A 15,114-nucleotide genomic window follows, 5' to 3' on the forward strand; every position below is an offset into this window, starting at 1 on the left:
AAGTTTTATTGGAATGCAGCCACACCCATTTGTTGGCATATGGTCTGTGGCTGCTTTCACGCCATAGCAGCAGAGCTGAGGAGCTGCAACAGAGACCACATGTCCTGCAAGGCTGAAAATATTTACTATCTGATTCTTTACAGCAAAATTTGCTGGTCTCTGATCCAGACAATTGCATTAGTAATAGCAATCGTAATGGTAGTATCAGTATCAACTGCAATAGTGTTATCAATTTTCAATTATTTGTCCCCGTATCCAAGTTTTTACTTCCTTCATTTATGATCCTAAAATGAACTCATCTTAAAATGTTAAACTAAAAGAAATAAAATCCAGCAAGAATGTCATCTCTGGCCAGTTACTGTGAGGATGAAGTCCATTTTAGCACTCAACAAATGCATCAAGTATTGGGATTTTTTTTTTTCCAGTTTACTCCCCTTGGAATCTTTCCTTTAGGACAACCTTAATTTAGGATTTGGTCTTATAAATCTGAGATAGTATTCATGGTTATGACAAACTAGATGTGAGGGTATTTTAACTTCTCTAAAGAAGATCTATTCTCGCTAACTTCTGTGTAAAAAAAGATAAATGTGAGCAATACACTGACTTTAAACTTACCAGCTGCAGTCATCTTCCCACCCCAACTTCCAGGAAATTCACTTTCATGGGATGAGAGAAATGATCTGCACATTAGCTTCCCATTAGGAATGGCCAGGAAGCATAGGAGGTAGTTCTATTTAGAGATGTCCAATGACAGATGCCCCAGAGGGTCTTGAAGAATCACAGTCAATCATGACCCTCCACCTACGAACCTGGAGACTCCACTTAATAAATGACTGGACCCAAGCAATTCTTCCAGATAAGCATTTAAACCATATTTTCTCCTTGGGAAGAAAATAACCACAAAAGTCTACACAAAAATACTATGAAACATTTTTAATCCTGCAAAGGACTTGATTACTAGCAACCAAAAAGGAGAAAAGTCAACAAGCATAAAATTCAGTCTTTTAAATCAAGTGGACATGTATCAAATTGCTCAACAGTGTTAAATGGCATGATGTAATTTATCCATAGAAGACATGGTCTCATCCAGCAGAAAACTGATTTAAATATGTTTTGACAGAGTGCTAAGAGATATTACAGGCAACCGTAGACTTAACGAAGTATTTAAGGCTTCAAAACCTGGGCCTCTTAGAAAAATAACCTACAACTTCTTCTTCTACCATTTATGAGGGGAAAGAAACAACAAATGTCTATTAAAAGTCACAGAAACATGATTAATTTGTTTATGCCTTTCAACATTCCACTGTGTTCTGCAAAGGCAAGACATAAAACTCCAGTAAATTTTATAGCTAAGATTGGTCTGAATATTTTCCTCGTGATACTCTTTCTGTCACACTTCTTCAGTGCTTGGAATAAAATGACAAATCACTGGGATCCAAAGGGAAAAGGCAGCTCCTTTCCAAAGATGGGGCGAGCTGACAAAATCTATTTTATACCTAAAATTAGAAATAAAATAAATAAATTCTTCAATACCAACTACATTTTCAGAGAGTTCATTAAAATTTAAGGCATTTTTTGACATGTCAGAGATTTTAGTCCAGTGACAGGAGAAGAAAGAAGCTACCTGGGAGCAAATCCCAATTATCTCTATGGCTTGGTACATACACACGTGGAGCACAGCCTAAGTTGGAGAGAGGTGACAGGTGACTCTGTGGACCCTCCTGACTCTGTGCAGCCTGTATACATTTGCCGGGGTTCCTCTGAAAAGGGGCATCTCAAATGGATTGCCACTCTTCTGTTTAAATTTGGATCAAGTTGGGGAACGTGTTTCATCAGCACGGTTTACCAGGGAAATGTGAGCAAGGCCAAAATAATTTCTTCTAATAATCTCTTATTTAAAAAAATAAGATTTAAGAAATTAAACATGGAAAAGGTTTATGCTAAGGGACGCCCTCCCTGAATTTCACAACAATAAAATAATGGCAACCTCATCTCGACTCATGAATCCCACAGCAAAGATGTACACAAAACAAACATTCATTCAACAATAACAGGATGGTCCAGTGTTTTACCCACCGAATAAGCACCATTATTTATTTTTCTCCCATTTTCCACAAAAATAAAGACATTACCTGCTGAATCAAAAATTACAAATCATACCTCATTCAAAGACTTGGGGCACACAAACACTGCCCCTGTGGCCTGCCTCTAAGGCAATCACCAGTCTTTTTAGAAATCTAGATTAAGATCTACAAAGATTACTGTTTATTGAAAACAAACCGGAGCACCTTAGATCATCAATGATCAATAAACTCCCCTCTTTCCCAGTTTTGAAACAATTAAAGTTTACACAAAATTAGTCAAATCCAATTTCTTCCAAACTTCTCTCAACAGATAACATTCAAGTCGTGCTAATACTAGAAACCCATCCATCAGAGGAAATATCACGATTACCTGGATCACTTCTGAATAAGAACAACACTTATTTCATAACTACTTATGGTATAACCACATTTTTAGTGTGAATACAATTATATGCAATGGTCCAAAATGGAATTCCTGCCTTATTTGCTCAAAATGAAAAATTTCTATGAAAGTCATAATTCTCAATGTGTTAACAGAAAAATAACCATATACCTTTGATGATTGATAGACAACAAATATCCCACTGCCATTTTCTGTGAACCGTGAAATTATCCCAATACCTTTTCACAGTTATCTGTACTTATACACAAGCCATCCCCCTTTCTTCTTCATGACTTTGCAAGTGATTTTATAAACAAGCTTTCTCACTCATTTAAAATTGTACTTCAAACATTACATAAATGGTTTTAAGCATTTGATTTCTATGATCATGTCAGGTTGCTTGTTTTCATGGGAAGTCTGGCTTCTCTTGGCTTTTTTTTTTTTTTATTTTTTAATATTCCTTTCAACACCTTCATTCAAGCCCTTCTTACCGGTTCCAACAAGGATGAAATTTCAAAGGCAAATAGAAGTGTAGAAAACCCGAACACGTGTTTACATGTTTACTCTTCCTAAAAAGTTACTTACTCAGGCTTCTGAAATCAAGAAAGACCCTACGAAAAAATGAAAAACTTACTGTCTTTCTTTGTTCATGATTTTTTAATAGAAAAGATGTTTTAAGGTATGTCAGGAAAATAAATAATGGGAAAAAAAACTCTACCTTAAAATTTTTTCAAATCTTCCCCAAAGAAAAGACATAAATGGGATCACAATGCATACGCTCAAATCTGCCCTCCAAAGCATACTTTTTATGTAGAAGTTATAAAGAATAAAAGTTACCCATTAATTATATGGCATGCATCAGCAGTGCACTGGTGGGCTTAACCTTGGTTTCCAGTTATGTCTATTTACAGATAAATCTCTTCCTGAGTGGAGCTTCATCTTCAGTTGAGACCCAAACCATTTGCTTTCCTATTTTTGGCAAGATACTTGACCATGTGATAAGGCAATCAAACATTTCAACCTCCTTCCCTTTTCAGCGGCATGGCCCTCCTCTGTGAGATCACCAATGTGCCGGATATGAGGACAGGATCTAAACTACGGTCCTCTGAAACTAGAGATCAGCTTTCTTTGTTCCTTAGTCTGAAGGCTACGGCACTGTCTTTTCATATATTTGGGGATCTTGAGGATTTCAGTTGAACAGATTCAAAATGGTCTTCTTTTTCCTATGAAGAAAAAAAAACAAAATCAACTCATATTCCATTAAGATTTTAGGATCTTATGGGTCCAAAAGGAAAGTTCTGGATATCATTTCAATCTATATACCTGCCAGTTGTAATTAGGATTTTACAGGAAGTGGCAGATATAAAACAAATAGCATGCCTACCCTAAAGGATGCTTTTGATGTCCAGGAGATAAGACAGACAAACCAAAATAGAAGCAAACACATTACTGCAATAGATAGAAAAAGATGTAGCTGTGTTTTTTGTGAAGAAACCACTGAGACCCTTCCCAAAGGGATATCTGACCTCCGTGCCAAAATAGATGACCCTGACATGTGAATTTTTTACAAAAGAGAACTAATGCAAACTACGTATTCTCAAGATAATATAGGATAAATAGAAGAAGAAGGACAGCAGAAATAAATGAGGACAGCACCAATAAGACATAAGATCGTTAGGATTCATTGATATGTTTTAGGAAAATCTTTTGGGCATATACTTACTAAAGATATTAAAAACAAGTCATCAGGTAATGTCAATAGTTTAACTCAAATTCATCATTGCTGGCTTGTGTTATGTATTACATTCAAACTGTAGCCTATTAAAATAAGCAATCCTTGGGGCACCTGGGTGGCTCAGCTGGTTGAGTGTTTGACTCTTGATTTCTGCTCAGGTCATGATCTCACACTTCATGAGTTTGAGCCCTGAGTTGGGCTCTGCACTGATAGTACAGAGTCTTCTTGGGATTCTCTCTCTCAAAATAAATAAACTTAAACAAATTTTTAAGTGAATCTTTAACGGGGAAAAAGAGAATTAAGAGAAGAGATTTCTCCCAATGTCTCATTGTTCACGTTAGAAAAAAACTTTCTGAATCCTACTGGAATGCAATGGGGTGACTATGCTTTCAAAGAGGATAGAGATGAAGGAAACTAGCATTATTTTTAAAGTAAAGGAAATAGGAGGCATACCAGTCCTAGGTGCAAACAGATGTGTGTCTGAAGTAGAGAAGTCAAATGAGACAATAAAAGTGAGTAGACACTGGGTGCCTGCCAGAAAGAATAAGGCTGCTTTTGTGCTTTCTCTCATTTGAGTGAAGTCCAAGACTTCAGACAAGTTTTAGGGCTAGAGGGAAAGGATTACAGGAAAAATGTCACCACATGAACACCAACCTATCACTTATCCCTGCCCATGCTGAGATGACATGGCCCTGGGAGGGCAGGATGCACATCTCCTCAGTGCTCTCTGTGGCCCTGAAGAAGCTTGCCTGAAGCCTCCTGTTGACAGGACTTCATTTTATTGAAATAACCACTGATGATTCAAATGTTTATTAAGCACCAATGCACTGCAAGCGCATGACTAGACTTCAGGGATACAAAATGTCTGTCCTCAAGGAGCCTACAGTGCATCATGGGAAAGAGCTTTAGGGTGTCAGCAATAACTTAAAAGGAAATCCAAGATATTTATGGCCTTTCCTGGAGACAATTTGATTCAATATGTTCCTGAGGGGGAAAGAGGAAGAGGCCTGCTGGTGATCCTCAAGGCGTCACTTGAAATAAAACACTGAAAACACTTTATAGAATCATGTTAGCTTCCTATGGCTTTAGATGCCATGTCCTCTGTGTTCCCATGGGATTTTGCTCCTATTGGTGAGATGGCGGGGTATATGCATCCAAACACATCCGCGTGTGTGTGGAGTCAGCACCACTACCTGAGACTTACGGATGGCAGAATTGCAGATTATTCATTTTTTTTAATTCCCAAAACATGACTCCAGGCCTACCCCATGGTAGGCTGTCAATCAGTGGTTATAAATATGTACTGAAATGCTACATTTCAGAAGGAAAAACACTGGACTTGAACTCAGCAGATGGGGTTTTTAATTCCTACCTAACCCTCCCTTGGACAAATAAGGAAAAGTCTCTAGATATCAGTTTACTCATGCATTAAATAAAGATGCCATACACATGATTTTTTTTAAGTTCTGAATTCAAGAATTTACTCAAAAGTCAACTTCCAGAAGCTTCTCCTTACCTCATCACTACCCATTTTACTGCATTCCCTTCTCCTGTGTTCTCCACGAGACTCTAACTCAATGCTCTTATCATACTGGATGATCATTGTGTGGGTGTGTCTGTGTGTATGTGTAAAATGTGCATGTGTCCTGCACTAATAAACTAGATAGTCTCTGACGTATCACCAAAACCGGGCAGAGTGTCTAACAGACAATGTTCCATGAATGATGGTGGAATGAAAAAATAAAAGAAAAAAGTTGAAAGAAATTCCTGAAGATATATTTTTAAAGTTGCTGAGGAAAGTCAAGAAAAGTCAATCTATAGATAAAACCTGACAAGTCCAGTGTATTGGTAGGAAAATACCAAATAAGGTCTGGCCTTTAGGACATGAATAAGAATATATAAGATAAAGCAAATCTTAAATGACATTAAGACAGTTAAGAAACTTACAGCCATTTTTACTCTACAAAGCCAAGCATAAAAAAAAAATGTAAAGTAGGACACACTATTAAGATTTGTCCAATGATATACATAGCAGTTTTATTCAGAGCTAGATACTGGAAATGGCACAAGTATTTATCAATAGGAGAATGGGTAAACAAATTTTGGCATATCCATCTAATAGAATACTACTCCTGGATAAAAATGAATCTATTACTGATAAACAGAGGGTAGACAAATCTCAAAAGCATTTTTCTGAGTGAAAGAAAACTTATACAAAATACTACACACCGTGTAATTGCAATTATATGAAGTTCTAAAACGGATAAAACGAATCTATGTTTAAAAAGATTACTACAGTGGTTTCCTCTGGGGGGACAAGGATAGGGATCAATTGCATGCAAAAGGATGTGAGTCAGCTTTCAGTGGTGAGGCTAACATCTTATTTCTTGATAGGATTTGGGGTGACACAGCATATACACTTCTCAAAATTCAGCAGATTGCATCCTTGTTATGTGGGCATTTCACTCTATGTATACACTGTCCCTTAGAAAAAACTGAAAATATTTAATTCTCTCATCAGTTACATGTATCCTGAAGTGTTTAGGCATGAAATGTATTGAATTCTATAGCTTACTCTGAAATTCATAAAAAAAAAAGATGTATTGATAAATGAAAGAGGGATAGAGATTTAGAAAGATAGGTAATAAATCAGATGTAAAATTTAGGTGGTGGGTATATGACTGTACCACTGTATAATTCTTTCAGTTTTCCCATAACATTTTAAATTTTCATTTAAACAATTTTTAAATTATTCTGTCAATTAGAATTGCTATGCAAAACAGAATTAGGTGCACTGAGCCTTCTCAGGGAGAAAGACTTTATCTTCCACTATGTTTCCTGTGATTGTTTTCAGGTGCCTTTCAAGATTTCAATTCTCTGGCCATATAACAGCAACAAAGGAGGTCCTGCAATATGAGGAGACACTTAAAAGTTTACTGATACTTGTAATTCTCTCTTTTTCTTTTGCATTCAGCTTAGAGGTCACTCTGTCCTAAAAATCTTGCCTGGCACTAAATGCTTCCTCCATTATAAGACAATGCCCTTACAAATAAGGAATCACAAGATCAAATCAGGCAAGAGAAGGTTAAGTAAACTAATGACGGTGGTAATTCTCCATGGGTCTCCTGTGTTTCTGAATGCTTGGGAGGAATACGTTCAATGTCCATTACGGTACACAATCTTCACAAATATGCTTATATTACAAAAAGCCTTGGATGACATAGGTAAAGTCTTCTTCTAGAACAAAAGAATAGTTTGCCTACAGCTCTCATACTGTCCCTCTCTGTGGAGTAAATGGCAGACATGATTCCAGACTGTTATAAAACATTCAGATTCCCCAAGCTAAGGGCTCCTTTTCTATAACATAACCCACTGTGTGTCATCTAGTCTGCTTCACTCTGTAGTAAGTGGGGCTTCAGGAAACAAAGTAAACACTGTTGTTTTGACTACTGCTATTGCTCCAAGTAATAAACTTGTTTTGTCTCTGACCCAGCAGACTTCTGTCTTCAAAATGTCCAAGAAAGAATGCCAGGCTAATTTGTTGGCTAGCAAGTATAGTGCAGTTTCAGAACCTTGATAGTTCTTCACTGTTTTGCTGATGAGGATGGCAAATTGACAGAAAGGTATCTTTCTGTTTGACCAAATTATATGCTCAACAAGGTAATAAAATCGTCGTCCACTTCACTGCCTACAAATGAAAAGGAACTGAGGAAGTAGTTGTAGACTGAGTTCTGGGAAGTGGTTCCAAGACTTCACGGGTCAGCTGTCTGAATGGTGGCCTAGATGTTGTTAACACTCTTCTGAGAAGGAGGATTTCCTCACCAATCAGGCCATCAGCTGCAGCTGTGTTCCTTGCTAACAAATAATACTAAAATTCATCATTATAGGAAAAGGTTTCACCCTCTTTCACACAAAGGTTACAGAGATATGTACCTATGATGACCATTAAAGAAAAAAAATGGAACCTACTTAAGGGCAGAAACTAGGTGACTTGTTAGAATTTTTGCTGATTCTCTTTGGAGATGATGTGGCAGGAATAAATGATCATTAAGAATGCACCAGCTGGGGCACCCGGGTGGCTCAGTCAGTTGAGTGTCTGACTTAGGCTCCGGTCATGATCTCCCAGCTCGTGGGTTTGAGCCCCGCGTCGGGCTCTGTGGTGACAGTTTGGAGCCTGGAGCCTGCTTCAGATTCTGTGTCTCCTTCTCTGCCCTACCCCCACTCATTCTCACTCTCTCTCTCTCTTTCTCAAAACTAAATAAATTTTTAAAAATGATTAAAAAAAAAAAAAAAGAATGCACCAGCTGGGCCATCCTAGGAATAAACATCTCTTGTACTCTACCATGCCAACTTTATCAAAGATGACTATAAAAAGTCTCAGACATTTTGTAATGGGTCTTGACTGCAGTAACAAAGCTTTGGCCTTCTCTGGGAGATTTCCCTGAGACTAATTCCCGCAGGAAAACCTAGTGAGGCTATGACTAGTATTGAGACTCTTCATGCCCCATATTGGGTTTACAATGCAGAAGGTCACTGGAGAATGAGAAACTGACCCAAAGGAATCTTCATAAGTTAGTATGATCAGCCCCACCTGAAAACTTCCCCTATCCTTTATTTTAAAACCAGGCTATAATTTAGATTGATGAAAATGAAGGGGTGCCCTGGATAGCTCAGTTGGTTAAGTGTCCAACTTCAGCTCAGGTCATGATCTCATGGTTCATGGGTTCGAGCTCCACATCAAGCTCTCTGCTGTCAGCTCAGATCCTGGAGCCTGCTTCAGATTCTGTGTCCCCCTCTCTCTGCCCCTCCCTGCTTGTGCTCTCTCTCAAAAATAAATAAATATTTAAAAAAAATGTTTTTAAAAGGCTCCAATATGTGAGTCAAGCCTCAATCAACAAAAGGACATAATACCCTCAGCCTCAGACAGAAATCAATTTTGCTAAGGAGTCGCAAAGCTGAAACAGATGATGTTAGGAATGATAACCTTGCCATTCAACATGGGATTTCACATGGACCAAAATACTGGAAGTTTGGTTGAGCAACTGCTGTGCTGCTTAAAAACAAAAGCAAACGCATGCCTTGTTTGCTGTCACAGAAATTGCCTTTGTCTCTGCACCCTTAATTCCATCCTCCTCATCTACCTTGACTTTAGCTGCTTTAAAGAGAAAGATGATTAGTTTTCCTGTCACGGAGAGGGAAAGAAGGCTACGCACAACCATCTGAGTATGCTAGGGAGTTCTGAGGAGGGAAGGGATTCAAACATTTATCACTCTTCGTTGCAGCCACCAAAATCACCATTCTACCAGAACCTGTGATAGGAGAGGGACATGCAAATTCAATGAATGGGGTTTAAGCAAGGCTCTCAGCAGGGAAGGTAAGATGATGTGACCTTGTGTGAAGGGCTCTACAGGCCTACTCAAGATGTTGCTGCTTCTACATCTGAAAAAGTAGGAGGTGAATATGCTTATACATCCTCATCTCCTAAGTACCAGAGGAGATTCCCCTGGTCAACAGCAGTCCCATGCAGAGAAGAGCTAGCAGAATGTACCAAGGGTTCCTAATTCCTCGGCCATTTGCAACAAGTGCCTGTGTCATGACTACACAGAAGTTTCTCCACCTTCTGATGCCCAAAGTTGTCACAACCCAAATGATGCACTGTTGGTGTCAAGTTAAAAGTCCCAGTCTCAATAGCCCTGCCTGTGCTATCAGACTTCCGCCAACAAAGATGGTTGATAAACCCCAACAAAATTCAGGAACCTGCTAATTGACTAAAGGTTCTGGAGACTATGTGACTAGATTTGCCATCTGCCAGCCATGGAAAAGCAGTCCAGCACCTTACCAGATTCTTTGCTATTGGAGACAATATGGCTTCACTTGAATATGCTCCCTGCTGTCTTCTATCAGCTAACCTACAAAGTAGTATCTTTTGAGGCAGGCCCAAACTAACAGGCTATGTTAAGTACTGTCCAGTAAGTTGAATCATGCTCTCCACCACGTGGCCTCACAACCCTAATGACCAGTTTGTGTTACAATTCTCAGTCATTAATGTTGCTGCCAATTAGAGACTCCAGCAATGGTAAAGAGCCTTCTCCCAGAAACATCTTTTGGGATTTTAGATTCATCACCTTGATATGGCTACCACGTGTAGTCCTTTTGAAAAGCAACTATTTGCTTATTACTGAGTTCTTGACAAAACTTAAAGCCACTGTCATGCGCAGCTTGTGGCACCATAGCCTGAAAGTCCTGTTCATGGTGGGTCAGCAAGGTGGAAAGGGCATAATAAGCCTCACTTGTCAAATATAAATGATGTATTCAAGAATATAGCTGATACTGCCCAGCAGCAACTCAGCCTCACAGGAAAATATGGCAGCATACCCTACGGGGGGAACTTTATCCCCTACTTCACCTCCAAAAATGAAGCCACTGGCTCTGGCCCTTGGTTCACCAAAGTTCTACTGCATGATTGGGGCTGCATTTACTGAAGGTTTGGTTGATCTGACACCCAACGAGTGTCGACCAGCCGCTGTAGCTGTCCTATCTCAGCACCAGGTATGAATAACTGAAAACCTACAAAATTGTCTGGCTCAGTGGGCAGAACCCAAAGCCACTCTCATGGCTGTGGCCAGTACTTCTCTTGATAAACCTTATTCTATCTCCAGTAACTCTTGAGCTATTGCCAAGAGTCAAACTATTTGGTCTGCCACTTGGAAAACTATAGACTGGCACGTTAAAGTTAAAGTTAAATTTGGGGCAACAAATTCCAGAAACAAATCTTAGCTGATCAAATCATCTGGGTCATTCATGAAGATACTTCCATTAAGGACCCATTGTCTGAAAAGATCAAATGGAATTAAGCACATTATAGAAACTGCACTGGACTGCCAAAAATGCTGCACGGACCCATCATTCTGTCCACCATGGCAATGAATCTGGCATCACACACTGAGCACAAAGTAAAGGACTGTTTTTTGGATGCAGAGGTTACCACAGCATGCAAGACTTGGGATTCATGTCAAAAGTTGACCAGCTTTTCCCTGGAAAATTGATTATGTATGTCACATCTCTGATCACCTCTCTTTGGGCTGTCAGTAATTCCTTACCACTTGTAATGCCTGTTCAGGTTATGGTGTTCCTCTTTCAGTCTGATCTGTTGACTCTAGCCACACCACTATGGCCTTTGAAAACAATCTTATTAATGTTTGTGGCTTTATGAATCACTTCCAGTCTAAAATGATGCCCTTTTTATCACCAAAGCTACCTGAATATGGGCTGAGAGTACAGGTGTTCAGTGGACGTTCGACACTTCATACTGTTGAAAAATATCATTGACCATTAGAAGGGCCTTCTCAAAAATCAAATCAAAAGATTTCTGACTCTATCTCCCTCACCTCCTCCTAGTCCACACATTTAATAAGATTATTCAGTTACTAAACATGGCTATCCCCAGAAAGGGATCATCTCCTCTTGGCTGTGTCACACATAATTATCAGTAAGAAAGTTGAGGTTATATGCATTTATATAAGGTTATATACACTTATAAAAAAATCCAGGTTTCTACCCTGACCACTCCTGGACATGATGTGTCCTTTTTACTCAAAAGCCACTCCCAGAATGGCTGGTAGTAAACCCCACCAGAAGGGAGTCTAGGAGATTCAAATATAATTCTAGTTTAGCCATCTGTATTGTTTTACTGGACTGTCAAAAACCCTAGACCGAAAGAATACCAATCACTTCGCTGACTACACAGCTTATCAAGACCTCCTACCACAGCCCACATGGACAAGGGTAGAGGACACACTGGGTCTTCATCATAAGTTTTTTTTAATGCCTTTGTCCCTCTTGCACTTGAATGTTCTGGAGCATAGGAATGAGTGCCAATAATGGGATAAGTAGAAATAAGGTGAAGTTTTAGCTGAAATGGGAAAAACTGATTTTGTGGCAGTGGAAGAAGATTAACAATGTAGTCTGATAATGAGGTGCCTGAGAAGGAGATACTTTAGACCCTAAGAGGTATGAACGATGGAAGGATGTTAATGATCATTTGTTTTTCAGAGCCACTCTGTCACCTTTTATAAAGGACAATGCCTTAGTGTTCCTCTCTCAAACCTAGGAGTCTCAAAGACTCCTATGTCTACCATGCCCATCAGATGCTCTAACCATAATTCCTCTTCAACTTACTGAGAAGTCGATCCGAAGTAGCACAGGGAATGGCCCCAGCTTCTGCCCCCAAAACATCAACACTACCATTCCTATTGCCATTGCTCAGTCATTCCTTGGAGTGAAGAAGTACCACCTAGTTTGCAGCACGGGCAAACAGGAAAAGTTGGAAAGACTGACCTCAAGCAGTCTCCTCAAAGACAATGAAGAGACAGAACTACTTGAAGTGAATGGGGAACCTTAAGGTTTACTAGCCAGCAAGGAGCTTGCAGGCACCATCAGTCTGAGTTGCTTAACTAATATAAGGTCCTATTTGGTATCTCCAACAACTGTAAACACTATTTTCTTTCCAAAGGCACTGTATGTACCTTCAGGACTGTACTTCTTGTGCAGAATCCAGGTATTAATTTCTCTCCTAAAAACATGGTGGCTTGATTTGTACCCTAGGAATGGTTCTAAGTGGTCATAATTCAATTATTTGTGGAAATAGCCCCAATATATCATTAACCCTTAAACAATTCCAAGGATTTTCAAAATGAGACTACTGTTGGTTATTTAGAGGTATCTGAAGGGATAACTGATGTTACTCACCTTCACCCTAAAGGCAGGTATTCAATTAGAAAAGGTGGTATGAAATTTGTCTCTGACTTTAGCTGAAATAATGAATGACACTATCTCAGCTTCTGATGACATTCATGTCAACATCAACTCACTATTCAAACACTATTATGGATGATATAATTGACCTAAACGTCACCCTTCAGGGCCAAGACAAAGTCTGTGAAGTCCCTCATACATTCTGTGGTGTCTGGATTGTCATCATCCTAGATCAAAAAGATAGTAACCACTTGGTTGAATATACTACTCACCAAGTTCCTCTGCCACGATATGTAGACAAAAGTGGGAGCTGTATTGGATCCTGCAAATTTTTGAAAACGTCTGTGACTCTCTTCCACATGAATCTTATGGAAGAAAGATCCCGGTGCCAATGGAAAGATCGCAGGCTGAGCAGAAAGGTCAATAGAGGGACTTAAAGAGAAAGCTTCCTGGCTTTCTAAGGTGGACCCTCATGGTTTATGTGATTTAATCAGCTAGTTGAATCTGGGACCCTGGGTGTATGTTTGAAGCTAACAATGAAGGTTCATCTCATCTTCCTGTCTGGTGTCCTAAGAGTAGTAGCTTTATTTAAATGCTATATGCAGTAAAGTGACCAGATTGAAACCCAGCCTTAGTCAATAATCAGATTAAACAGAGTGGTGGATACAGTGCTATACTAATGGGAAAACTGATCAGGAGCCAAGATGGTATAGAAATGAGGTTTGGAGGGGCACCTGGGTGGCTGTCGATGAAGCATCTGACTTTGGCTCAGGACATGATTTCACAGTTAGTGAGTTTGAGCCCAGTGTCGGGCTCTGTGCTGACAGCTCAGAGCTTGGAGCCTGCTTCAGATTCTGTGTCTCCATCTCTCTCTGCCCCTCCCCCACTCATGCTTGCTCTCTGTCTGTCTCTCTCCCTCCCAAAAATAAATAAACATTATAAAAATTTTAAAGGAAAAGAAATGAGGTTTGGATATTTTGGGGAGACAATTCTCCATGGTTCTTTTGGATTTCTTTACATCTTATGAGCAAGGCAGTGGTTTCTCTTTATTCAAGATTATCTCTTTAAGGATCTTGGTATAGAAAGCAGCCTTGGAAGTTAAAGATACTATATTTTTCCAGAGCAGATGTCAGGAAATAGTGTCTCCCTCTGGATCAATGAACACACATACTACCTGTCTAGAATAATAACAATAATAACTCTCTTTAGAGCAAAGAATAGGCATGCTAACTGCACATTCTAAAATAGCCAAGTAGCCAAAGCTTAGACTTGCTTTGCTGTAATGCAAGCCATTGACTGTGCAAGGGACATTTGTTCCTGTTCACATAGCCCTGAGAAAAGTAGGATTTGGGGAACTGGTATAAATTCTGACACCCTGGCTAATGTTCCTGCTGTGAGTGCTGAGCAGTCCTTTGTCTCTGACCAGGAGCTTCATGTCTTCTAAACTGGCCAAGAAACAGTGGCAGGCTTATTTGATTTTTTTTGCAAGCAGGGCAACATCTCATCTCTTAATACTAACTGTACATTTGTTATCCCATAGCAATAGCATCCTTCTTAAGGTACCACATTGAAAAAAAAAAAAAGTTAATCATTAGCAGAAAGTAAAAATGGCTCATTCATTTTATTTTTAAATGATACCTTGTAATATATTTACATACTTAAATGAGAGTAAAAGGAAATAGTTATTAAAACATTCTCAATAAATGTAATCTTTTGTCACTTGTCCTTCCTGCTGAAAATTATTTGAAACACATTTTCTTTCCTCTATTTCATTCTATCTTTAATGCTGAGGGGGTAAACTGCTAACTTCTCCTATTTTAGGTCAATGGTAAAGAATGTCAATAAAATGTATTTACAAGCAACATTTAAGGCTTAATAATGTTAATCTGTTTGGACACAGTAATCATTTCAAACCTGACAAATGTGATGGCCTCTGATAAGGTACCTTTAATACCTCAACAGTTTATATAACTTTGGCCTTTTCAATGTGAAAACACCTTGTGACCAAATTTTTTTTAAAAAGTAAGATCTTTAATTAACCTAAGACTTTTAAAATTAGAAAAGAATACATTACTTTTGTGAAAATCCAAAAAGTACAAAAATACACCATTTCAAAACTTAAAGATTCCAATTAGTTTAAGACTCCCAAAAAGCAGCCA

The 15,114-nt window shown here is 38.8% G+C and overlaps 1 protein-coding gene across 2 annotated transcripts in view; it reads right to left on the reverse strand.

Annotated features, from left to right (window-relative positions):
• Positions 1 to 918: 918 nt before the first annotated feature.
• The window catches only part of ELAPOR2 (endosome-lysosome associated apoptosis and autophagy regulator family member 2), a 181,513-nt gene continuing 167,317 nt past the window's right edge, over positions 919 to 15,114 (reverse strand). For both annotated transcript variants that reach the window (XM_045052322.1, XM_023250311.2), the window contains one exon: positions 919 to 3,689. In XM_045052322.1, the coding sequence (XP_044908257.1) occupies positions 3,630 to 3,689 (60 nt within the window). In that variant the 3' untranslated portion in view covers positions 919 to 3,629. The remainder of the gene's footprint in view (positions 3,690 to 15,114) is intronic.

This window comes from Felis catus, chromosome A2 (genome assembly GCF_018350175.1).
Source record: "Felis catus isolate Fca126 chromosome A2, F.catus_Fca126_mat1.0, whole genome shotgun sequence".
In the NCBI taxonomy this organism is placed as follows: domain Eukaryota; kingdom Metazoa; phylum Chordata; class Mammalia; order Carnivora; family Felidae; genus Felis; species Felis catus.